Source organism: Prunus dulcis, chromosome 2, assembly GCF_902201215.1.
Source record: "Prunus dulcis chromosome 2, ALMONDv2, whole genome shotgun sequence".
NCBI lineage: Eukaryota > Viridiplantae > Streptophyta > Magnoliopsida > Rosales > Rosaceae > Prunus > Prunus dulcis.
In genome coordinates this window covers 1,704,764-1,728,996 of record NC_047651.1, presented here as the reverse complement: position 1 = coordinate 1,728,996, position 24,233 = coordinate 1,704,764, and the positions used below count along the sequence as shown (strand labels likewise).

Genomic DNA, 24,233 nt, shown 5'->3' with positions numbered 1-24,233 from the left:
TGTGTTTAAGTTTTTAAAAACAAACTTTGATTCTAGAGAAATTACGGTAGGTGGAGTATTAGGCCGTTTAATTCGAGAAAATGAATTAATGAGAAATTAATCTCTCTGCCTTTTTTTTGGTGGATGGAAAATGGAAAATTCATTTCTTTTGTTTTGTAATCCTTGAAAAAAATAGAAAAAGTGACTAGAAGATATCATTTTATTTCATTTTTCATGTTTGGTTTTTGCAAGAATTGGAACCAAACTTTGTTTAGGTTTTCAATTATACCCCTAAGTTGGAAATCTGCACACATAAAAGTATAATTAACGTCTTTTAAAATTTGAATTCTAAGCAAAAACAAAGTTGCCCAAAATATATCTACTATTTTAGTAATACCACATAAAAATCACTGATTTCTGAGAAACCCCTAAAGAAAAATCCCCACCTTTCGTACTTTGTCCATTTTCTTCTCCTCTCATTCCCTTCATTTTCCCCTTGGATTCTTTTTGTAACCCCCAAGTTGGCATGTTGAGTCCCACATCGATAAACTACTAGGTCGGTCTAGGCTTTATAAGAGATTGCAGGAAGCCTCATTAGTGACTAATCCTTTTGGGGTAAAGCATTGAGGTGGTGTGTGTTTCCCTAGGTCGTGATATATAGTATTAGAGCCAACCCGACGGGTTTTACCATGTGGGGTTGTGAACACATGTTTGGATCTTGACAAAGATTATCAACCTGATTGTGGGCCCTGACGTGGACGTCATCCGTTTAAGTGGATGAGAATGTAAACCCCAGGTTGGCTTGTTGAGTCCCACATTGGTAAACTACTGGGTCAATCTTGGCTTTATAAGCAATTGCATGAAGCCTCAATAGTGACTAGTCCTTTTGGGGTATAGCGTCGAGGAGTGTGCGGTTCCATGTGTCCTTTTTCTTTTTTCATTTTTTTAATTTTGTTTAGTGATGTAGAAACATTGTCGTTGCGATGATATAGTTGTCATCTTTTGGCCCACACATGCAAGGATTGGCTCCAGTTTTCAGCCTTCGATATATATTTGGAGCTATAAAGTGGGGATGATGTCGGGTTCAAGTTTAGCCGGTGAGACACTATGGGTTTAGCCGGTATGGCGCTATAGCTCTCTTTGGATGGCCTGAGAGGATGTGGATCAGTGGTCCTTTAAGTTTAGTCCAATAATTCTCATGAACTCTTTAGGAGTTTGATGTGTGGTTTGTTTTTTATTTAGGATATTTTATTATCTTTTGGTCTTTGGCCTTCTATACAGATTTGCCGTTTCTACCACTGTGCAACAAATATTTATTGCATGTTTGAGTGCATGTTCTTCTGGTTGATGATTCATAGATTTTTATCATTTTTTGGGTTGTGTGCCAGATCAATTCAACTTGTTATGTTTGATCACTGGAGAAGTTGTATTCATATTCGACAACTTAGTTTCTTTGTATTTGTTTTTATTTATCTTATCAACAAAATACTATAGCTATTTAAAAAAAAATTGCTCTTCTTGTTATTTTTAATTGTTAATAGGAGCATATTGGTCATAAAAAAGTGAAACTAATCCTTTCCTTGGTGTTCCATGGGAATGGAAAATAAAAAGGTGGATGAAGGATTTCATTTCCCTCCCTATTTTCCCATGAACCTAAACATAGACTTACCAAACATGAAAAAGTAAATAATTTCTCATTCCCCTAATCCATTTTCATATGCGAACAAAACATATCCTCATAATGTGTATATTTATTATTCAATTAAAAAAAAATTGGACAATTTGTCATACATACTTCATTTTTTATGTTAATTTGTCACTTTATCAATATCTGTCAAATATTTTGTTACGTGACCAAAGTCTTCCCCTAAATCCCGCTGCACAACATCCACACTTTTACAACAAACAAGTGTTTCTTATTGCCATTTTCAAACATTGCAATGAAGATCTTTTAATCTCATCATTCTCCGACATGGGAATTGCATTTTCAAAGAACCTGTCATGCTCACCAAAACGGGCCTTGGCCATGTTTCCAATGATAATGACCCACCATACAAAGGATTCATTTGATTTTTTTTAATTTTTATTTCTCCAGTTTTTTAGAAAGAAAAAGAATTAGTAGAACTCCATTTGGTCAAGCATGTGGCTGTGCCCCAAGAAATTGGTCAGTCGCCCAAAAGATTTAGGCCGGATAAGGCATGTCCTTTTTTCACATTCATGATCCCAATTCGGGTCCACAATGCCTTTTTCTTTTGTGGCCCACTTACCAACCCAACCCAAAAAAATCTGAATTTTTTCTATCCATGTGATTTACAAATGATTGCACTTATTCAGATTTTACTTTTTCGTACTCGATGATGGAGCCGATTATAATACTTTTCTTTGTTACCCAAAATGGTTGTGCACTAAGACCCTCTAATGCCACCGATGGAGCCTTCCTTAAACCCTAAACTCTAAATCCTAGTCACCGACTTATTGCATAGCTGATCGAGCTCACTCTAGCACTCGAGATAAAGAAGATTAGAAAATTGGTCTCAACTGTCCAAGATGGGCTGAGGTCACATGAACCGGGCCCTAATGAGCAATGACCCATACTTTGTGTACAAGTTTTCATAAGTATTGGTAACATGGCAAATATACATAAGGACAACTAAAAGCCGTATAAAATAACATTGATCATTATTGTATTTCAATGGAGAGACAAAGATAGAGGGAGAGAGAGAGAGAGAGAGAGAGAGAGAGGCATACCTCTTCACTTCACACCGACAATGCACGTGGGATACGGCGTTCTAATCAAAACCTACTGTAAAAATGGAGCATGTCAGAAGCTGCGAGGATCATAACGTAGACCCCGCAGGTCTCAGAATATTTAGGGTCTGTTTGGCTGTACATAAGAAAAAACATTACAATTTTTTTCAGTTATTCCGTTCGCACTGGAAAGATTTAAACAAATAGGGAACAAACGTGTTTGCTTGCACAAGGTTAAGTGTTTAGTTTACTTATTTTTGTTGGCAATGTCTTTTTGTAGCTTCTTCTCGCTTCTCACCAATTAAGAGTATTTTCACTTATTTGTCATGTCAAGGGAAAATGAGAGGCAATGGCTGTTACTATTCATATGAATAATGCCAACCATTGCAAAAGACAAATTGTGTTTCCACTTATTGCTAGGGCAAAGAGCAATTACTATTCACTTTAAATTATTTTTATTTTTTTATACTTAAACGATTAATTTGGATGAGATTTTTGGTTGTCACGTGTTCATATTTATTATAAAATTCACATCTCAAATTTCAGATAAGATTTTCAAATAAATGAATAATATTGGAAGGAGAAGAATTTGTATGAAAAATTGGTGTGAAAAGTGAAGAATATTTGTATGTATTTATAGAAAAAAAAAAATTCTGAATTTTTTACATAAAAAATTGGCAATCGTTGGATTGAAGCAGAAAGAGTGGATCGGACCCCTGAGGAAGCACCACGTGGCTTCTATCCGTTGGGGGAAAGCAGGGCTGGTGCTAGGCTAGCATTAGCGCACAATTTAGAAATTTTTTTACTATTAGAGCGTGTACTTCATGCGTCAACGATAAAAAAAAAAAAATCATAATCTTGCTCTGACGCCAGCCTGGCGTCAACCCTAATGTCACCAGACCTCAGACAATAGCACATGCTGAATTTACCTTTGGGCTTGCTCGGGTTGATGGCCCCCCACCTGTTGCCCAGGCTGTATTTGTGCGTTAGAAGCTCTTCAAGGGCCTAGGCCCTTCCTCCCCGGACCATCTTGACACGGTAGAAATGCTGTAATGTCTTAGATAAAATCTTTTATATAAATAAACCATGTAGCTCGTAAGTAATGCTGCTGTTTAGACCCCATTTTTTTTTATCCAATGGGTTTGAGAAAGAAATAGGCTCTTAAAGAAGAGAATAAAAAAGCTAAGCCCACTTATGAGGAGGCACAAATTTCTCCAGATACCCGCATTTTTAGAGTTGTTTGAATTCATTGAGCTATCGAGCCCAGTGCCACCATCAAGCTGCCGAGCTCAGTGACATACTCAACCATCAACTCGGTCTAAAAGGTCTTGTAATTGAGGCCCAGAATCTAGGGCCGAAGATTGTTTCTCTCTCGACCACAATAGCTCGACGAGAAGTGAAGATCAATGAGTGCATTCACCATCCATTCACCCAGTTGTACTCGTTACCATTTCTGGCTCGGTATTGGCATGCCTGCTCACACATCAAAGCAGGACGTTTTTGTTACTCAAGTCTGCTCGGTTCAACTTATTATTTTATTATGAAATAATAAACACGTGACCGAAAAATTCAGAGTTCAACAACTGCCGTTGTTTCCCACGGCAATACTCAACTGCCGTTGAGTAGACTAGGTTTGATTGTTTAAAGTTCATATATTGCTTTGGAAGAGAACATACACCTACATTTGGAGTTAAAGAGTAATTGAGCCTTCCATGAAGGAAATTAACTCTCTCACCCAACAAGAACGTGAGAATTGAATGTCACTGAGTCCTTTTTTTATATATTTAAATTTAATCATTTCAAAAATACAATGTTGTTTGCTTCGATAAATGTCATTGAAGTCAAACGGCTAGAGGCCGTTAACATTAAGACCTCAATGAATTATGTTGTGTATGCATTAATGGAGTTAGAGTTGGATTGGTCCATATATTTGATGTGCTCTCAAGTGATCTTAAATTCAAGCCTTCATGATATCTGTGTGTGTCAATTTTCTTGCATTCACTTATTTATGCAGGGCACGCAACTAAAAAAGCACAAGAGAATCTAATCTCAACTTCCACACATACTTGTGCTTAGGAGGAAGTTATTATATGAGAGAATTAATTGAGAAAACATAAGTAGCGTGAGAGATAAAATGAGTGTTAAAATTATAATACTTTTGGTTTTTAAGAATATATACATTATAATCCTCTTTACTTGATAACGATAATTCTCTTATATATTAGTAAAGACAAATGTTTGTAGCTTTCAAACAATTTGATTATCATACATGGTGTTAATATCAAAGATAAAGAAGATACAATTTATTTCATTCATTCGTACTTTTTAAACATTTGATAGGCCTTAAACAATCATTATCATTGACACTGATATGTCATTAAGGCAAGGAAAATTTTTGGTATAATCATAAAAATGCTACAATATTATTAAATTACGTGTTATAATATCAATAAATCACGTGTTAATATGACACGTATCAGTAAATTTTTAGGGAAGACAAAGGTATAGATCCATAATAGGCTAGGAGTGGCCCTGCCCCCTCCCCTTTTTTGACCTCTTTCCCATTTTTTTTGACCTCTCTTCTATTTAAAAGTAATTAAAGATTACTAATTTAGAAAAATTTAATTCTAACATGTATTTTAAGTACTTATATGTATTGGCTTATTATCACAAAATATCCCTAAAGTTTACGAAACTATCAGATTGCATCCTTAATGTTTTTTTTTGTCATTCGTGGTCCTCAAAGTTAGCATGTATGATCACAAATGGTCCCTGCCGTTAGGTTCCGTCAAAAATTCTGTTAGTTTGCTATCGTGGCATACTTATATATCACAAAACATCCCTGAGGTTTACACACTTATCACAAATGGTCCTTACGAATTTTTTTTAAAAAAATTTAAAATTCATAAAATTCTGGTTTTCTTTTTAAAATTATTTATAAATGAAAAAACAATTTATAGAAGGATTTTAATCTTGAGGACCATTTATGAACCCTAAACCTTTAGTTTTTTTTTTCATTTTTAAATTTTATGAATTTTAAATTATTTTTTAAAAAATTCATTAGTTTGTTGATGTGGCATATATATGAAGCCCACATCTACAATAATATAGTGTCACATGTATTTAAAATTTAATATATATTTTAAAATAATTATAATTCATAAAATTTTAAAAAGAAAACAAAAATTTTATGAATTTTAAATTAAAAAATTTTCGTAAGGACCATTTGTGATAGGTGTGTGAACCTTAAGGATGTTTTGTGATATACATATATGCCACGTCAGCAAACTAACGGAATTTTTGACGGAACCTAACGGCAGGGACCATTTGTGATCATACATGCTAACTTTGAGGACCACGAATGACAAAAAAAAATATTAAGGATGCAATCTGATAGTTTCGTAAACTTTAGGGACGTTTTGTGATAATAAGCCATATGTATTTGATCTATTCGTATTTTCTATCTCGACCCTGCTCCACCCTTAGCTATGATGATGTAGGTCCCAAAGACGAAATGATAATAGGTCGTCTTTCTCTAGCTACTTATTTTTATTATTTATGTGGAAATGGAATTTGTGGTCGAAAAAAAGTGAAAACTGGAAAAAGCAAAGTCCTGCATTATAATAAATGAAAGATAATGAGTCCACACGGTTTTTTTCGAAAGAATAGAAATCAGTTTAATTAGCAGACGAAAGCAAATAAATTATTCATTTGCAGAAAACAGAATCTGACATTATCTTTGCTAAGCCATTTTCGTCAGACCTTCCAAAAGCAGAATCGGTCACAACCCACGAGCAAGCAATCCCTTGTTGAAAAGACATCCATAACCCTACTAAAACCCTCCTCCAAAGCTCTTGCAAAATCCCAAATGATGGGTGCACCAATCAATGCATGTTCATAGATGGATCGTACGTTGGATATTAATCAACGAATTTGAGTGACTTGTTTGATTAATCATGTTAAATAATTACATGCTAACTTAATTTGATAATTACTCAATATAAGAATTCATCGGCTATATTGTTGCGAAATTCATCAAGTAGTTTAGAGTATTTACTCTCACACTCGAACTTCTTCGTTCTATTTTTTGTTCTTCTCATTTCCTCAATATTGCTTGTATCAAAGAAAAAAACTTAGAACTTAAACCCAAGAAATGAAATTCCACTTAATTTTGAACTAGAGAAAATTCATATCACCAATCTTATTATTCTACGTATTCAACACTTATCCGACCTTATAATTTATGTTAATCAAAACATAATGGGGTTTTAGGCTCATGGTTCATTATAAACAAAACAGAACCTGTACATTTTCCTTCTTGTTGCTTTTGAATTTGGATGACGATGGTCATTGAGTTCCAAAAATTTGAAAGTAAAATTTTCGACCAAAATAGAAAGAAAGTAAAATTACAAGAATAACACTGGCATGAATTATGGAGAAAAAGTCGGTTTGCACAAACCAGGGGAAGCAGACAAAAACCCAACATGTGCTTGAATGCTTCACAGCTTTGATTGATAGGAGGAGGCAGGTTGCCAGGTGGCTTCTTGTTAACGTGATTTCTGCAAAACTTTCCTTCGTCCCCATTTCCCATTTATCCTCTTCACTATAAATGTAAGCCCTCATGCTCTGCTCTCCCTACCTCCCTCACCAAACACCTCTCACCCCTTTCTTTACTTTTTTGGGGTGAAAATGGCAGCTGTGCTCTTTCTTCTGCTTGCATTCTCATTTATGTTCACTAATCCTGCTTATGCAGCTGTACAAGTGCCTTTGGATGGTAAAGCTCTCTCTCTCTCTCTCTCTCTCTCTCTCTCTCTCTCTCTCTCTCATATCTAACCTTCCTCAGTTGAGTAGTTATGGTGAATATCTTATTCTGATCTGTTTACTGAGCTCTGTCTTCACTGATTTAAACTATTTTAGCATTTTGTTGAGCTCTGAACTGATGTAGTTTCTTTTTAAGTCTATATTTGCTCAATTTTGTGCTCTCTCTCTCTCTCTCCACCAACAACCCAACCCCCCCTCCCCTTTTGGTCTTAGTCATGTAGTGTATGTAGGTAAAAGAAAAAAAAAAAAAGGGTACATTCTGATTCTGAGTTGATACGCTATACGAAAGTTGGGGTTTTTATATGTTGAGATACTCACAAAGATTTGTTGAACATTCTTCTTGTTTTTTCGTTGTTTACCCCAAAGTCAGTCACTTTCTTATCAGTTATCATATCTTTGATCTGCTTATCTTCTTCAGGGCTCTTGAACAATGGCAACTTCGAAGAGCCACCAAAACCAACAAACCTCAAGAAAACAGTACTCGTAGGCAAATATGCACTGCCCAAATGGGAAATCAATGGCTTCGTGGAGTACATCTCCGGCGGCCCGCAACCGGGTGGAATGTACTTTTCTGTGGCTCATGGTGTTCATGCTGTGAGGCTTGGCAATGAGGCCTCCATCTCTCAAACCATAAAGGTGAAACCAGGGTCTCTGTATGCTCTAACATTTGGGGCATCAAGGACTTGTGCACAAGAAGAGGTTTTGAGGGTCTCAGTGCCTCCTCAGGCAGGGGACCTTCCTTTGCAGACTCTCTATAGCAGCAATGGAGGTGATACTTATGCTTGGGGTTTCAGAGCCACTTCCAATGTAGTAAAAGTGACTTTTCACAATCCTGGGGTTCAAGAGGACCCTGCTTGTGGTCCTCTCTTAGATGCAATTGCTATCAAGGAACTCTTCCCTGCACTACCCACTAGAGGTAATTATAAAAAACATATAACTATGCTTATGTCATTCTCTGTATAAAGAATATATTTCTGTCCTAAATTTTGGATCAATCTGTATTTGGGGCTGTTCTTCTAAAACTTGTAGGATCTCTGCTGATTTTGCAAAAGTTTGTTGCTTGATTGTTATCTGGGTTCCCCTGTCCTCTGGTATCCAAGATGTGGTTTTTATTAATATGCATCCATATGAACAATGAGTTTGCCTTTCTGACCTTTTTGCTTCTTTTTTGGGTGAAGAACAATTGAGCTACACATTTCGCTAGCTAAATTGTATACCCTGTGTTCCCTGTTTTCTGAGGCCTGATGAATTATATACCTTGGTTGAGAATTTGAGCATTCAATTTGATCTGAAACAAACTCAGCGCTATAAGCTTACTCTGTTTCCTGTTTTGGGTTTGTTTTGCTTATTAAAACATTGAATGTTTCTTGCAGATAATTTGGTCAGAAATCCTGGGTTTGAGGAGGCTCCCCATAGGTTATTCAACTCTTCCCATGGTGTACTCCTCCCTCCAAAACAACTAGATGTGACATCCCCACTTCCTGGCTGGATCATCGAGTCCCTCAAAGCCGTAAAGTTCATCGACTCCCAACACTTCAATGTCCCGTTTGGAAAAGGCGCCGTTGAGCTTGTTGCAGGGAGAGAAAGTGCCATAGCCCAGGTTCTTAGAACTGTGCCCAACAAGATCTACAATCTCGCATTCGTCGTTGGCGATGCAAGGAACGGCTGCCACGGTTCGATGATGGTTGAAGCATTTGCCGGCAAGGACACCTTAAAAGTTCCCTTCACCTCCCAAGGAAAAGGCGGGTTCAAGGCTGCTAGTCTCAAGTTCAAAGCAGCTTCACCCAGGACCAGAATTACATTCTACAGCTCTTTCTACCACACCAGGGCTGATGACTACGGAGCTCTTTGTGGCCCTATCCTAGACCAAGTTAGAGTTTACCCTGTTGCTTAGATTCTAGTTTAGTTATATTATCACCATAAGACTACAATATCATTACAGAGATTGTGCCACGGATATTATTCCTACTTTTTTTGTAAATTTGACCGTTGATGAAGGTAAATGTTTTACCTATCTTCGACTAGAGAGAGCTATGTACTTTTCAAATTTAAGAAAATTTGTCCACGTTAAGTACTTCGGGAATATATGAAGTGAAGAATGAGTCAGGTCATTTTCTTTGGCAGCTTATGCTAAAATAAGAAGCCTTCCTCTTGATCGCATTGAGATATACATCAAGGGTTTTCGGATGTTTGATGATGTGAAAAATCATATTCCACAGCTTGTTAAGAACCCGGTTGCCCTTACTAGTTTAGCAGCTAAACTGCCGAGCACGCTGTAATCATAAAAAATACATGTCGAAATTTTTTTAGATTACGGGGAGATAATTGAATCAGTGATATGCTGTGCCAACCTGCTATTTAGCATTTAAAATCAAGAGCTTTGTTTAAACAACATAAATTACTATTTTGATTATTTCATAGCACAAACCATAGAGCCCTCAAGCACGAATCTTATTACGAAAATTATAATATACAACAGAATCTGAATTTGACAACATGGTACAACAGTGAATGAGAAAGTCTAGTTCTAGAGTAAAAATGTATTATTTTCTGGTATGATAATATGATGTTTGCTTGATAAAATTTGAATTGAAAAATAAATTGCTGTACCAATCTGCCTGTATGATGAACAGGCTCAAAATTTCTAATGATTGGAATGTTGCCCTTCGCCATCGTCTAGAGTACCAACAAGACACTTCTCAAGTAAAAATTCAGCATTCACCCAAGCATGGTATTTATCTAGAGTAGTGTAATAAGGATTGCAATAGTTAATAGCAATTTACAATAGACTAAGTAAAAAGGAAGATGGTCCAAAACACATTGCTGATTTAGGAAAACCGTTTGGTTGTGTTGTTTCACTGAATCGGATTTTAGGAATCCTAAACTCATTCCTTGGAATGAAGTGATTAGAAACCAACAGAATCCAACATTCCAAAGGTTATCAGGATACTAGCAGAGTTTCAGTTTTTGAAAGCATAAATATAGGAACAAGTTAAAGTATAACTGTGTTTTGGATATTAGTATTCAAAATTTCTTTGGTGAATAAGCAAAGAAAAAATCTGCCTAATTCGACTCTTCCACTAGTAGTAACAAGTTTTATGGGCAGTTGTTCTCAGAGAACAGATTTGCTCACCACCAATTAATGCTTGTGAGCAAATCTTTTCTCTTGTTCTCACAGAGAGGTCTGACTGGAGAACAAAACAATAAAATCAAGGGTCCAGCAAGAAGTAACTAGGCCAAACATACTCAGGAAATTGGCATAACCAAGTAAATTTTAGAAAGGATACTGAATAAAGATGTACAGTCTTTTCCTACCGCCTTCTTTAGCATATCAACACCTGAAAAAAATAGCTTCGTTAGAAATAAGGAAAGTATGTCATGTAGTTCTTACCAACTAAGACATACAGAAACTCTCGACAAAGTCAAATATTTATGCTTAGCAGCAGTAAGAACAAATGACCTGTCACCAAGAAGTTTCTAGGGGATGGATACCAATTGCAATATTAAGGACGTACTCAAATGGTGGTAATGCATTTGCAAATGCTTAATAGAAAATGATTTTGTTAACAACAGACTGTTCATCAATTCAACCGTTTTGCCTTTCCATATTATCACTCTTCCTAGGTCATTAATGAGCTCAAAACGAGGGTATGCATCCATCAAGGAACTTATACCAATAGCCCTCATCTTTTTATAGCTAGTCTTCATTAAAAGCAACAAAGAATGCCCAGGTTTTTGGTATAGTACTCATAAATCGCCCACCCTATTTATCTTATTTTGTCAGCTAAGTAGGCATACTGGAGCAAGGAAACTTCAATAAGAGTGAGAGTAACCTGATAAAACATGCCTATGACAAATAAATACATTTACAAAATTTGGGTGTCATGAAGAAAATGCAGGTAATAGCCTGCATTAGCAATACACACATTGAATGACAGAACTAAATCCAGTAAACATTTTAACTTGAACAGAATAAGATCATGTCCATACCTCCAGGGTGAAATCTCATGTAAGGTGACAAATTGTACACACGACCTTTTAGAACAGTCCACATTGAATCCCCTTTTTGGTGTTGTTTAACTTCATTTATTGAAATCAGCCTCTTATTTGACTGTCCCTTTAAACCTGAGACAGAACTCGTATATCAAGAAGCTAACGTTGATCTAACAATGACTGCACTTAAAACAATATGAGAAATCACAAGTTGTTTCCTGAACTTATAATAATATGCATCATAAATTCACGACGAATAACCTCTCTCAGATACATGTTACATACACACTGAAGTAGCTACATTCATTAGCTTCTTTAAGCAGTTCAATGCAGGCACACTAGGTACATGAGAATCCCTAAGAAAACCCAGTACTTTCTAGCTGCAAGCAATGAAGATTTTGTCAACCAGAAGTCAGAAACCCTCTGGATAATCCAGGTATATTATTACCAGAATACATTGGTTCAGTCGGCCTGAAAATGAAGATACATTGGACAATTGGATCTGTTAGAGGTCATAGATCCACACACAAAGTAATACGTAGCTTTGAGGTTTGAGCAAGAGATGCACCTCGTCAAGCTCAAATTGAAAATAAAATATCATTAACAGCTTTGTGCTTTAAGAACACAATTCAATATTGCTAAACATTTTTTTTTCCAAAAAGAACAAATTAGGAACCTCAATAAACTCCTGAAACTAGAATACAAGCCCTCCCAATCCAACCCTTTTCATTTGGAAAAGTTTGAAGTAACTTTCCTTATATCTTTTGAGAATTGTCTTTAGGATTATCAAAAAGTACAAAGGCTTTAAGAAAGATCAGTCAAATTAGTCAGAGTTCGTGATAAGAGATGTAAAAGCTTACAACCAGAGAAGGAAAAAAAACTCAGTAATTATGAATGCGTGAAAGCTACCAGAACACAAATGACAAGGAAAAAAAAAAAATCAAAAGAATGATTGCTGGGAAGAAAAATGCAGTTATGAAATACAAGAATTTCAGCAGGAAGCACATGTCACTATGTACCTGCAAGGTCAGGATGTGTTCGAGTAAGCTTGAGCCAATCCATTTGGCTATACCCCTTCTCGAAAGGAACTTTGGCACGAGTTACAGGCTTCACTGACTTCCCAGCACCTCCTGACGATGGTTGTTTTGGTAATTCAGATTTTCGGTTCGTGGATGACGCATCAATAACACTGACAGAAAGAGAACCAACTGTTTCCTGCTTTTCAGAAGTGGCACCTAATGGCAATCCACTTTGCCACAGAAAACCTCTATTCTGATTACTATTAGTGCCATTTGACAATCCATCTTTTATGGCAATATTTTCTACATCTGAAGTGAGCTTCTTTGTCTCAAGACCACCCTGGTTGCCAGGTGAGCCAACCTAAAATATACCACAGACCTTACATTTAAATAAAATTATGACATGTATAAATTGGACCCAACCAACAATGAATCATATTTCGGAAAAACAGTCCACTGTAAATGTTGCATTGAAACCAATGAGCATATTTTAGGGGTATAGCTTTCTTGATCTCGAATGAAATGTGCATATAACAATTACCTGGCAAAAAGTGAAATCATTATCATTATCCATCTGTAAGATGAATGAAGTTTCCACGCTATTTCAACCAAACTTTCCTGTCAAAAGATATTAGAAAACATCACCTTTTGACATCAAAACAATTATGAGATGACTTTTCTAAACAATTATGAGATGACTTTTCTAAACAATTATGAGATGACTTTTCTAAACAATTATGAGATGACTTTTCTAAACAATTATTGTACCATTATTTGATAACCAAATTGAAATGATAAGCAATAAGACAAAATCCACGAAACTGCGACAATTGGAACATTTTTGCAGAGAGAGGAGTACATAAAGAAATGCAGATTGAATGAAACACTGATTTTCTAACACATAAAACCTATTAGGACTCTTGAATACACACTGCCAATTTGTAGGGCTCCAACTCTGGTGTCTATGTTATTTTAATTCTACATGACTAGATAATTACCACAACTAGTAAAGCAATAAGGGCATGCTCAATTCTTCATTCAGAAATACTTGCCACTAAAAATCGTGAAAGCAGAAAACAATATGAAAACATGTACCTAAACGAGTTTTAAAACTGTTTTCGGAAAACAAGCTTGGAAACAGAAAAGAACTGAATGGTATTCGTGAACCTGTTTTCAGTTGAAAACTTACAAAAATATTGAAAACAAGTGATAAGAACTGTTTTCTACTACTTTTGAAAACCCAACTTAAATTTATATTGTTTTCTAAAACTCAGCCAAACAGGCCAAACGTCTCTTTCTCTCCCTCAAGAGGAAAAAGATAAATTCATAATAAAACAAAAAATTCTCAGTAAAGCTTTTCCTTTAGATATATTAATTGGTTTATTATGAAAAAGATCAGGACTCTTCTCTTGGCGTTTTGGAAAAGAGATGCTGGAGATATCTGGCCCAAACTCCTTTCTTCCCCATGAAACTAACAAAGCATAATCTTTTTAACAAAAGTCCATGATTCATCTCAAACTAAGGAACAATTCATCAAGCTTAAAGTCCATTACAGATCATCAAAACTTCAATTTAATTGAATACAGAACAACTCTGCATGCCTAACTGTGAAAATCAAAATTTCAAAAAAGCAATGTCATTTCAAGAACTAACCCATTAACTTCAATCCAATATCCAACTCGATTTCAAACAAACAGCTGACTACCCAATTCCCATAATTTTGAACCCAAGTTCTTATACATTCAAATTCAATTTCAAGAAAACAATTCGCTGCTGCCAACTATGAATCGAATTTTAAGATCCCATCTAACATCGAGAAACTTTGAAATTTTATTTTCTTTGCGGTTTCATTGAACTTTCTCGACCACCAAACAGAGAGCCAGCAATAATTTAAGTAGATGAGAGATGGGAAAAACAAAAACACAGTAGAAATTCGGTTGATGGGTACCTGCTTTCCCTCCTTCAGTATGCGATCGTCTTCGACACAACCCAATTAGTTGATAGGCTTTTCATTCATTTCGTTTATTTACTTATTCGTTTATTTTATAAACATAATTTTATTATTTAATTTCAGCATTTTCAGTCGTCTAGAGCTATTCAAATCCAAAATAAACTCTCTTTTCAATATATTCTTTTTTTGGGTCAAATGTTGAAAATAATTTTGAGAATCTTTCTTATTGAGAGGGGCGATAGCATACTAAATCACACACACTACACAGATACTCGGATTCAAATCCAGAACCTTGTCTGAAGGAGTAAATACTCCAAACCACTACACTAATGGGCATTTGCTTGTTGAAAATAATTTAAGAAACGAGAAATCTAAGAAAGGATAAACCACGTCAGCATGGGTAAAGAAAGAAAGAATATTTTATTTCACATTAGTGGTTTTTTAGGAAAGGAGGGTGTTGGCCAAGAAGAATATTTTGTAGGTTAGGGAACGAAAATTCTACCATCATGCGCCGGGTGCATTTTTGCTCACCATCTTAACCCTAAGTGTACCGTCATCATCGCTTCCAAAACTTGACACATGTCCATAGGTTTAACTATAGTTAATTCTTTATTTTTTTTATTTATTTGATAACATTATTATGAATGAGAAACAATACTTCAATAAGAGTTTTCCTGATTTACCCTTATTAATCTAGCAAACTCTCCACTTTTCTAAATTAATTAACAACTACCAAAATAAATAATTGGCAATTGGCAATTGGCGTTACATTTGGTATTAGCAGTTGAGGTTGTTATATTTGGTATTAATATGAATATCAATTCACAGGCTTCAATACTTTGAAGAACACACCCAAATTCATTGAATCTCAATTAGCTTTAGTTAACTCCTTTTATCCACACCCAAAAATTACACTGCTCTTCAATTGCAGGCTTCCTCCATTTGTTCAAGTGAAAGATAGATCACATCTATGCTGCTTTTTTTTTTTAGTACTCTGTATTGCTTGATTATTTTTTATATTTTGGTGATTGCTCTGCATTATTTAGTACAATATTATAATTTGGCCATAACAAATTTGAATAACACCATAAAACATAGTTTCAACGGCAAATTATGATAATTTTATATAAATCCGAAAGATTTTTTTAAAATAAAATACTCCAAAGGAAAATCATAGAGGTATTTATGTCATGCATTATATCCTAGCATTGGACGGATGAAAAAGAACAATTCATGTCGTTCCTACTATCTTTTTCTACACTGCAAAAACTTGGTCTAAGATGTTGATGGATGTGAAAAACTCAGTTGATAAGCTGGTCCTTCAGGTCTTAGTTAAATGTTTTCCTGTAAATTAATCAAACAATTAAAAATAATACTAATAAAACTTAAAACAAAAAAAATATATATATATATAGAAAACTATGTGTGTAGTGAATTCAGTAAATCAAGATAACAAACCTGTGGATGTATAAGTGAGTAATTGGACAACAATGGATGTATAGTTTGGTATCCAAGTGGGTGATTTGGAATCCCTTGAACACTAGAAATAGTTGGAAATCCATATTGAAAATCTCCGACTTTGCATATAGATGCCATATTAAAATGAGTTTGAGTTGACATTCCAATCAATTCCTAAATATTAAATTCTAATCAATACATAAAAAATATACTTTGAGAATGCCAATGTTAAAAAAATTAAAAATATTCTATACCTGAACATGTGTATATAAATTTGGGTGTCCGCTCATCTCACGTACGAATAAATTAATTTCCTTAGACGTTGTAAAATAATTAAACGATAATTATATTGACATAAAGTAAATAATGAACAAAAAAAGTTGATCAACTAACTACTAACCTTTTCTTTTAGATGAACCTTTCTTTTTAGATGGCATTGATTCCAAAGAACTCTTAATTCTTCCTTTTCCTCTACCTTTCGACTTTTGAATCTTTGGATCTCGCAATTTAAGATTATCCTCATCTTCACTGACATGCTTATCAAGAATTTCATCGTGTTCGTCTCGAAAGTATGGATGTTTTTCTAATTTTGCCTCTAACTGTAACAATTCAGACTTCAAAAAAGTGCATGTTTGGTTGTTCCTTGCACCCTTTGCTATGATTCTTTATACTATATGAGATAACTCGCTATACTGAACCATGGAAGATGACTCTAGAGTACTCAAAGGTACTTCCTCATTCGAATCAAAGTCAACATCACATGTAGCTTCCTTGCTCCATCTCTTTAAATAATACTTAGATGGCAGAGTTGAGAACTCTAATTCATGGTATAATTTTAGTGCATGTGCACAAAGAATCCCCTCAAATTCAAACTTTTTACAGCTGCAACTGACCGTTTGATTAGAAAGGTCATATGCAAGTGATCGGCTCATTCCTCTCATTCCAGAATTCATAACCATACATCTACGTGTTAGCCCATCATCACTTTGTAATTTCAGCCTCAAACCTAAAAGTTTCTTACACTCATCTTGGAAACAATAGAACAACTTACTTGTATACTTCGTTGTTGCTTCAATCTCCACATTCCAATTAGAGGATAAATTGCGCCATTTTTGTTTAGTTGCAGTTTCTGCTTGCCTTTCCTTTTCTCTTCGGTCCGCCACGGCTTTGTCATATTGTACAACAAATTCTCGAAGAAGAAGGTTTTGAGAAAAAAAAAACATTTTCAAAAATGCGTTTATGCTTTCACTTCTTTGTGTTGTTGTCATACCTAGAAAAAAATTTAACATGAATTAATCATATTTCACAAAATAAAAACTTAAAAGAATAGGATTTCTATGTTTTTATACCTGCACAAAAGTGGTCTCGCCCATAAACTTGTGCCCATTTGTCACGCAATGCATATATTCCTTCTAGCCAACTATTTCCTCTCAATCCATAATCATCAAGTAAAGCTTCCCAACTTGATTCAAATTCTTCAACAATCTTTGGATCATAGAATAAAAGAATGACTTATCTTGAGCTTGCTTTTGCTTGAAATATTCAAGCAAACATTGTGAGTCACCTCTTTTTTGAAATTCAGTGCGCTTTCTCATAATCAAATTGTTGCAATCAGCTTGAATGAAATTTAAATGTTGAGGCCCTCCTGCTTCTATTGTCATGTATGAGAAAATTCGAGATGGCTTTAGACCTGCATGATGCATTTGATTGATGAATCCTGCTTGAGAAGGCTCTATTGTTCTTTGTGACCTCAGAAATGTGAACTTGATAATGGAACAAGATCATGATTATGTTCAGCTACAAAGTTTTTCACAACATATTTTTCGTCTCGATTAAGTTTGATCTCAAGCATTGCCTTACATCCGAATCTTCTTTGCTTTCTTTTCTTCTTTGGAGTTGTCTTTTTTCTATAGAAATCTTCACAAGAACAACAAAATTCTCTTTTATGTATTACACCATTCTTGTCCTTATTTACTCTTAGTTTTCTCACACTAAATCCAACACTTCTAGCATATGAATTGTAATATTGATATGCCTCCTGTTCATTATCAAAACTCATGCCAAGTGTTGTACTGTCACCAAATTTTTTTGTGAGCTCTTCAATTTGCTCATTATGATCCAAGAGATCAAGACTTTCAGAATCAGAATCTAAGTGCATACAATCAACAAATTCTTTACCATCATTGGAATATGTAGCATGAAATTCATCATCTTCATGATCCATGAGGACACTAGCAGTATGTGCCTGCATATGTATCATATTACTTGATATTCAATGATTGACAAAAAAAAATATATATTTGAATATTCAATGAATGCTACATCCATAAAGAATTTATAAAAATAAAAAAAATAAAAAAACTCAATCTTCACAGCCAATATTGGTCTTCCACTTTCCATGAAACTGTTGGCATCCCAATCTTTTAAAAAAAAACTTAATCTTCACAGCCAATATTGCTTTTTTTTTGTTTTTGGTTTTTATGGAAGTTTATTCATATTTTAAAAAAAGGACATGAATTGTTAAATTCGAATTTGGTTTGATACTCAAAAACCTATACAATGCAGAGTAATCACCAAAGTATAAAAAATAATCAAGCAATACAAAGTACTAAAAAAAAGAAGAAGAAAAAAAGCAGCATAGATTATTACCTATCTTTCACTTGAACAAATGGAGGAAGCCTGCAATTGAAGAGCTGTGTAACTTTTGGGCGTGGATAAAAGGAGTTAACTAAAGCCAATTGAGAATCAAAGTACCTGGGTGTGTTCTTCAAAGTATTGAAGCCTGTGAATTGATATTCATATTAAAGCAAGCCAATTGCCAACATGGACATGTTAAAGAAACACTGCGGGGCGCACTTGATTCTTTGTAGCATGCTGGAGGTAAGTTGGAATCAATAGAAGGGATGCATTTAATAGACATATTGTAATAACCCAAACCTAAATTCACATTTAATTAGTAATTTATTAAGAAGAAAAGACAATTTTGCCCTTGGACTCATTTATTAACGACAGGTTGACTTTTTGACCGAGAAGGAATTTAACAATTCCATATACACCGTTGCGTAGAGCACGACGAAACGAGTTCGTAGGCACGAAGTAGGCTCGAATCGGAGCTTTAACGAAGAAAATACGGTTAAAATATCACTAGGGGCAAAACGGTAAATTGGAAAAATCAGATTTTAAAACCCTCACTCTCTCTCTCTCTCTCTCTCTCTCTCTCTCTCTCTCTCTTCGCGAGCACCCCCTCCTCCTCGACAGTTTTTCTTCAGCCGATTAGCCGTCGCCACCACAAGCCGCCATCGGCTGCAAGAGCGGACCCAAACGAACGGCCACCACCTCCTCTTCCCTTTCCGATCCTTCTCAGCCCGTGGACCCGCCGGTGCTGGCTGGAAACTGCAGAAAACCGAGCGGTTTTGACAGAAATTTCAACCCGCTCGTTCTCCCTCAATTCTTATCCAAATTTATCGAGTAAGGATGGATTTCTACATATTTTCCATGCTCTAGCTGATTGTTTGGTAGGATTGCATTGATTTTGACCCTAACTAGCTCAGTTTCCGAATTGGAATTCGGCCGGTTTTCAGCCTCCTAGTTTGGCTACTTCCGGTCAGTTTTTAGTGTAAGTTCAAGAACAAAAGTGGTTCCAAATATGGTGTTATACCTAGGGTAGGAGTTTGGAGCCGCGGTTTTAAGATTTTCCGGCGATACGTAATCGCTTTGGACACCCAGTGCTGCCGCGGCGTGCGGCGGCGTGAATGGGCGAGGGTAGTGAAGTGGCACTGTGTCTTAATGAGATCCTTAGGTTGTCACGAGTGCGTAGGAATTCGCAGATCTCAATTTGGATACCGTTTGAGCCTCGAACATATTTTACATATTGTGCGATTTCCGGGTTCAATACTGTTGAGCTGTTGGATCGTAATCAGTTTCAGATATGTTACTCTAGATAATTTCAGAATTGTGTAAGATTCGACAGATTATGATCGGAGTTCCGGATATTTTGAAATCGCGAACCCTAGGGCTAGGGTTTAAAAATTATGCGATTGCACGATCGTAATCAATCCGACCGTCCGATCGAGACCAAACCTTCGGGACATGTGTCCTAGGTCTAATTGGACCTTCTAGAGGCTTCCGGATCATACTTGTGAGGTCATGGACCCGCGAGGTCCCGTGTTGACTTTTTGGGACTTTAGCTCATTTTGAGTCCCAAGATACTGCTAAACTATTCCAAGCTTTTATGGGCATAGGAATAACTTTTATTTGACGCTTGTAATTCTAGGAGCCAGGGGTTAGGGTTTTTAAATTAATACTATATGTATTAATAGAATATTTTGGTCATTGAATCAGGCACTCGGGCACCAGCTGACCCTCATGAGGGACCTTCAAGAGGTCCAGCGAGCTCGGACTACCAGTGTGTGGACTCTTTGTTTTTGTAAATGAATTTAAGCAGTGCAGTTACAATATTTGATCTTGAATAAGTTTTATTCAAAGCTGTTATATGCTTTTAAATATTTTATTTTGCATGCTGCCGAGTAAAATCTCCTTTAAAGGATATAGGAAAAGATCTTCTAGTTAATTATCATATAAATGGCAGTAGAATTTGAAAGGTTACAGAAACTTTATATTTTCTTAAACCACCTTGTAACCAGATATTAAATGTTGCCTTCGGATTATATTGGTTGCCTTCGGTTTAGTCAGCATGCTTGACAGTTCGGACTGACCTCCTGCCATTGAGACCTGCGAGTATGTGTCACCTATGGTGATGCAAGGAATTGACGAATATAAGGAATTGACGGAAATAAAGGGTACACCTAGGTGGTAGTTTTAAACTGTTTTCAAAAGAAATGTTGACCATGAATATGATTGGTTTATATACATGTATAATTATATACATGCATTGATTTCAGAAATAAAGAGAATAAGTTAGTTTGTATAACTGTTTTTACAGTGGGGTTAGTATGTTCATATGCTATTTTCTAAACTTTGTTTTTGGGTCAACTCACCCTTTTAAATGTTTTGCACCCCCAGGCAGTAGGAGTGCGCATTGATCCACCACCGGGCCGTTTTCCATCTTCCGCGCCTTCTTTTTGATGTAGGATTTTTGTTTTGTAAAAGGATTGACTCCTTGGTAAATTCTTAGTAGTCACTCTGATGTTTCGCCCTAGACTGAGAATTGAACTATTCAAATGTATATATATGTATGCTGGTAGTTTGTTGTATCTATATATACTTGTTTGGCAGGTGTAAATGTTTTGGTATTGAGCTAGTTACAAGGGAAACTCTGCTAGTTTTTCGATAGAAGTCAACCTTGTTATTTTATCGTGTTTTGTATAGAAGGGCAAATAGGTCATTCGTGCCCGACATCCGCCAGGTGTCGGACACGCACAGGGTCCGGCTCGGATTCCAAAGCAGAATTTGGATCAGGTCCTGTCATATATTGTGGAGCAGATTATAGAAAAGTGGAAAGTTTGCACGCCAATTGCCAATTATTTATTTGGGTTGTTGTTAATTAATTTAGAAAAGTGGAAAGTTTGCTAGGTTAACAAGAGTAAATCAGGAAAAATCTTATTGAAGTATTGTTTTTTTCTCATAATAATGTTATCAAATTAATAAAAAATAAAGAATTGATCATAGTTCCCATAGACATGTGTCAACTTTTGAAAAGGGTGGGGAGGGTACACTTAGGATTAAGGTGATGAGTAAAAATGCACCCATCATGCGCTAGGAGCATGGATACGCCAAATTTCAGCCATTAGATCACTTCGAATCTATGGCTCTTAACAAACACTGAAATTGAATCCCACCAACCTGTACAACCGGTGAAGGAAGAAAGAGAAGAAACAAACCAAAAAAGCTGATAGCCAACACGGGCTATATAAAAAAGACGAAAGGCAAAGTTTATATATATATATATCTTTTGAGTTGATTTCATGTATACGAATAATAGGCTAGTTTTTTATTACTTATTAATTTCTATTTTGGGTTGATGTTTATGTATATGAAAACTTAAAGTAAGAATGTAATTAACTGAAAAAACCAATATAAATTAAAAGAAAATTACAATAAACAGAAATTTTAAATATATTTATATTAAAATAATAATAATAGGGATTAAAAAATTTGTTCCAATTTTTCTTCCACTAATCTCACTTCTATTATTTCTCAATTATTCCACCAATAACTAGGATGAAATGATTTCTATAAATAAAAAACCAAATATTTTAGTCAAATATAAAAATATTAGGTATGAACAAAATTAGGAAAAATAATAGAATGATCTAAAGTTTCAAAACGTAGCTAGTAAAACATTAAATTTTTACATGTCAAATATTTATTTATTTGTGGTTTAAGTAACTTTGTAAACATCTTGATTAACATTTATAAAATATATATCTTGTTCATTGACAATTTTATGTGCATAAAATACATTCAAAAAATATACAAATGTTATTTCACCAAATATTTTAAAATCTAATAATATAGGTTTTTATAAACTTGTTCTTAGTTTAAAGTATAGTTTATATTTGCATATAATATAACATATTATTGCTAATAATTTAAAATCTAATAACATAGATTTTTATAAAATTGATTCTTATTTTAAATTGTAGTCTTTTTTTGCATATAATATAACATATTATTGCTAAGCAAAAGAACACTATCATACACAAGCATTTGATCATATAAATACTTCTATGTAAAATCGAGCAATTATTAATTGAATTTTTTTCTTCATGTTTTCAATGCAATTTCTTTTTTATTTTTTCATTCTGTATTTATAAATATATATATATATATAATAAAAATAATCAAATATAAAAATTCTACATTAATAATATAGAATTATAAATAAATATTAAATGAAAAATATATAAATATGTTATACCTTAATTTGCAAAGAAAATGACCCATAGTACAATGCTAAAGTAAAAGTAGACATTGAAGAAGATTGGGTCTTTAGGCTTATAAACACAAGAGTTTACATTATTAAGGACTACTATTACACTATCATGGACATATGCAGTCCATAAGCTTGTAAATCATGTCCTTAAGTTTGTACAGTACAATCTTTGGTTTCACATTTAAGAGACTTTGCACCTTTGTTACAACATTAAGGTGAATCCATAACATTGTAATACTCATTTACAAAGAAAATGATCCCCTTACAACATTAAGGTAAATATGGACCTTAGAGAAGTAATTGTGAAACTTATTCTTGTAAACACTAGGGTTTACAATATTAAGGACTTCTTTTACAATGTTTTGGACCTTCCATAAACTTGTAAAGTGTATCCATAAACTTGTAATATTATAAATTACAATAGAAAGGATCTCTATTACATGGTTAAGGTAATTGTGGACCTTGGATATGTAAAATGGGTAATTATTCTTGTAAATGCAATGGTTTATAACATTAAGGACTCGTGTTACAGTGCTTTGGACGTAAGCTTTCCATATACTTGTAACGCAGATCCTTAATCTCGTACATTACAAGATTTGGGTTCTAATTTATGATTTTTTGCACTATGATTATAAGTTTGAGGTTCTTCCTTATCCATAGCGTTGTAATATCTTGATTTACAGTTGAAAGGATCCCTCTTACAATGATAAGGTAAAGGTAGACTTTGGAGAAGTAAACGTGGTCCTTATTCTTGTAAACACAAAGGTTTACAATATTACGGACCTCTTATACAATATTTTGGACCTCCATGTTCCATAAACTTATAAAGTATACCCATAAAATTGTAACAACATAAATTACAATAGAAAGGATCTCTATTACAAAGTTAAGGTAATGATGGACCTTGGAGATGTAAAATTGGTACTTATTCTTGTAAATGCAATGGTTTATAACATTAAGGACTCGTATTACAGTGCTTTGGATGTAAGCTTTCCATAAACTCGTAACGCAGATCCTTAATCTCGTACATTACAAGATTTGGGTTCTCATTTATGATTTTTTGCACCATGATTACAAGTTTGAGGTTTTTCCTTATCCCTAGCCTTGTAATATCTTGATTTACAATTGAAAGGATCCCTCTTACAATGATAAGGTAAGGGTAGACTTTAGAGAAGTAAAGGTGGTCCTTATTCTTGTAAACGCAAGGGTTTACAGTATTAAAGACCTCTTTTACAATGTTTGGGACCTTCCATAAACTTGTAAAGTGTATCCATAAACTTGTAATATCATAAATTACAATTGAAATGATCTCTAATTCATGGTTAAGGTAATGGTGGACCTTGGAGATGTAAAATTGGTACTTATTTTT

The 24,233-nt window shown here is 34.7% G+C and overlaps 2 protein-coding genes across 2 annotated transcripts; one reads left to right on the top strand and one right to left on the bottom strand.

The window, feature by feature from the left end:
• Positions 1 to 7,047: 7,047 nt before the first annotated feature.
• Positions 7,048 to 9,671, top strand: LOC117618580. Its single transcript, XM_034348217.1, has 3 exons — positions 7,048 to 7,501; positions 7,967 to 8,464; positions 8,922 to 9,671. Exons 1-3 carry the CDS (start codon positions 7,417 to 7,419, stop codon positions 9,440 to 9,442), a joined length of 1,104 nt encoding a protein of 367 aa, XP_034204108.1. The 5' UTR covers positions 7,048 to 7,416; the 3' UTR covers positions 9,443 to 9,671.
• A 309-nt stretch (positions 9,672 to 9,980) lies between these two features.
• Positions 9,981 to 14,636, bottom strand: LOC117617453 (cytochrome b5 domain-containing protein RLF). The gene is made up of 6 exons (XM_034346831.1): positions 14,509 to 14,636; positions 13,102 to 13,178; positions 12,561 to 12,921; positions 11,539 to 11,673; positions 10,836 to 10,886; positions 9,981 to 10,287 (listed from the first exon to the last, which is right to left on the bottom strand). Exons 2-6 carry the CDS (start codon positions 13,132 to 13,134, stop codon positions 10,193 to 10,195), a joined length of 675 nt encoding a protein of 224 aa, XP_034202722.1. The 5' UTR covers positions 13,135 to 13,178; positions 14,509 to 14,636; the 3' UTR covers positions 9,981 to 10,192.
• Positions 14,637 to 24,233: the final 9,597 nt, after the last annotated feature.

What these genes read in the sequence shown, in the direction of transcription:
- LOC117618580 (XM_034348217.1), top strand. Translation starts at nt 7,417, where the DNA reads ATGGCAGCTGTGCTCTTTCTTCTGCTTGCATTCTCATTTATGTTCACT. An exon ending in TGTACAAGTGCCTTTGGATG is followed by an intron (nt 7,502 to 7,966) that starts GTAAAGCTCTCT and finishes TATCTTCTTCAG; the next exon opens with GGCTCTTGAACAATGGCAAC. An exon ending in CCCTGCACTACCCACTAGAG is followed by an intron (nt 8,465 to 8,921) that starts GTAATTATAAAA and finishes TGTTTCTTGCAG; the next exon opens with ATAATTTGGTCAGAAATCCT.
- LOC117617453 (XM_034346831.1), bottom strand. Translation starts at nt 13,134, where the DNA reads ATGGATAATGATAATGATTTCACTTTTTGCCAG. An exon ending in ATGATTTCACTTTTTGCCAG is followed by an intron (nt 12,922 to 13,101) that starts GTAATTGTTATA and finishes GGTATATTTTAG; the next exon opens with GTTGGCTCACCTGGCAACCA. An exon ending in AACACATCCTGACCTTGCAG is followed by an intron (nt 11,674 to 12,560) that starts GTACATAGTGAC and finishes GTTCTGTCTCAG; the next exon opens with GTTTAAAGGGACAGTCAAAT.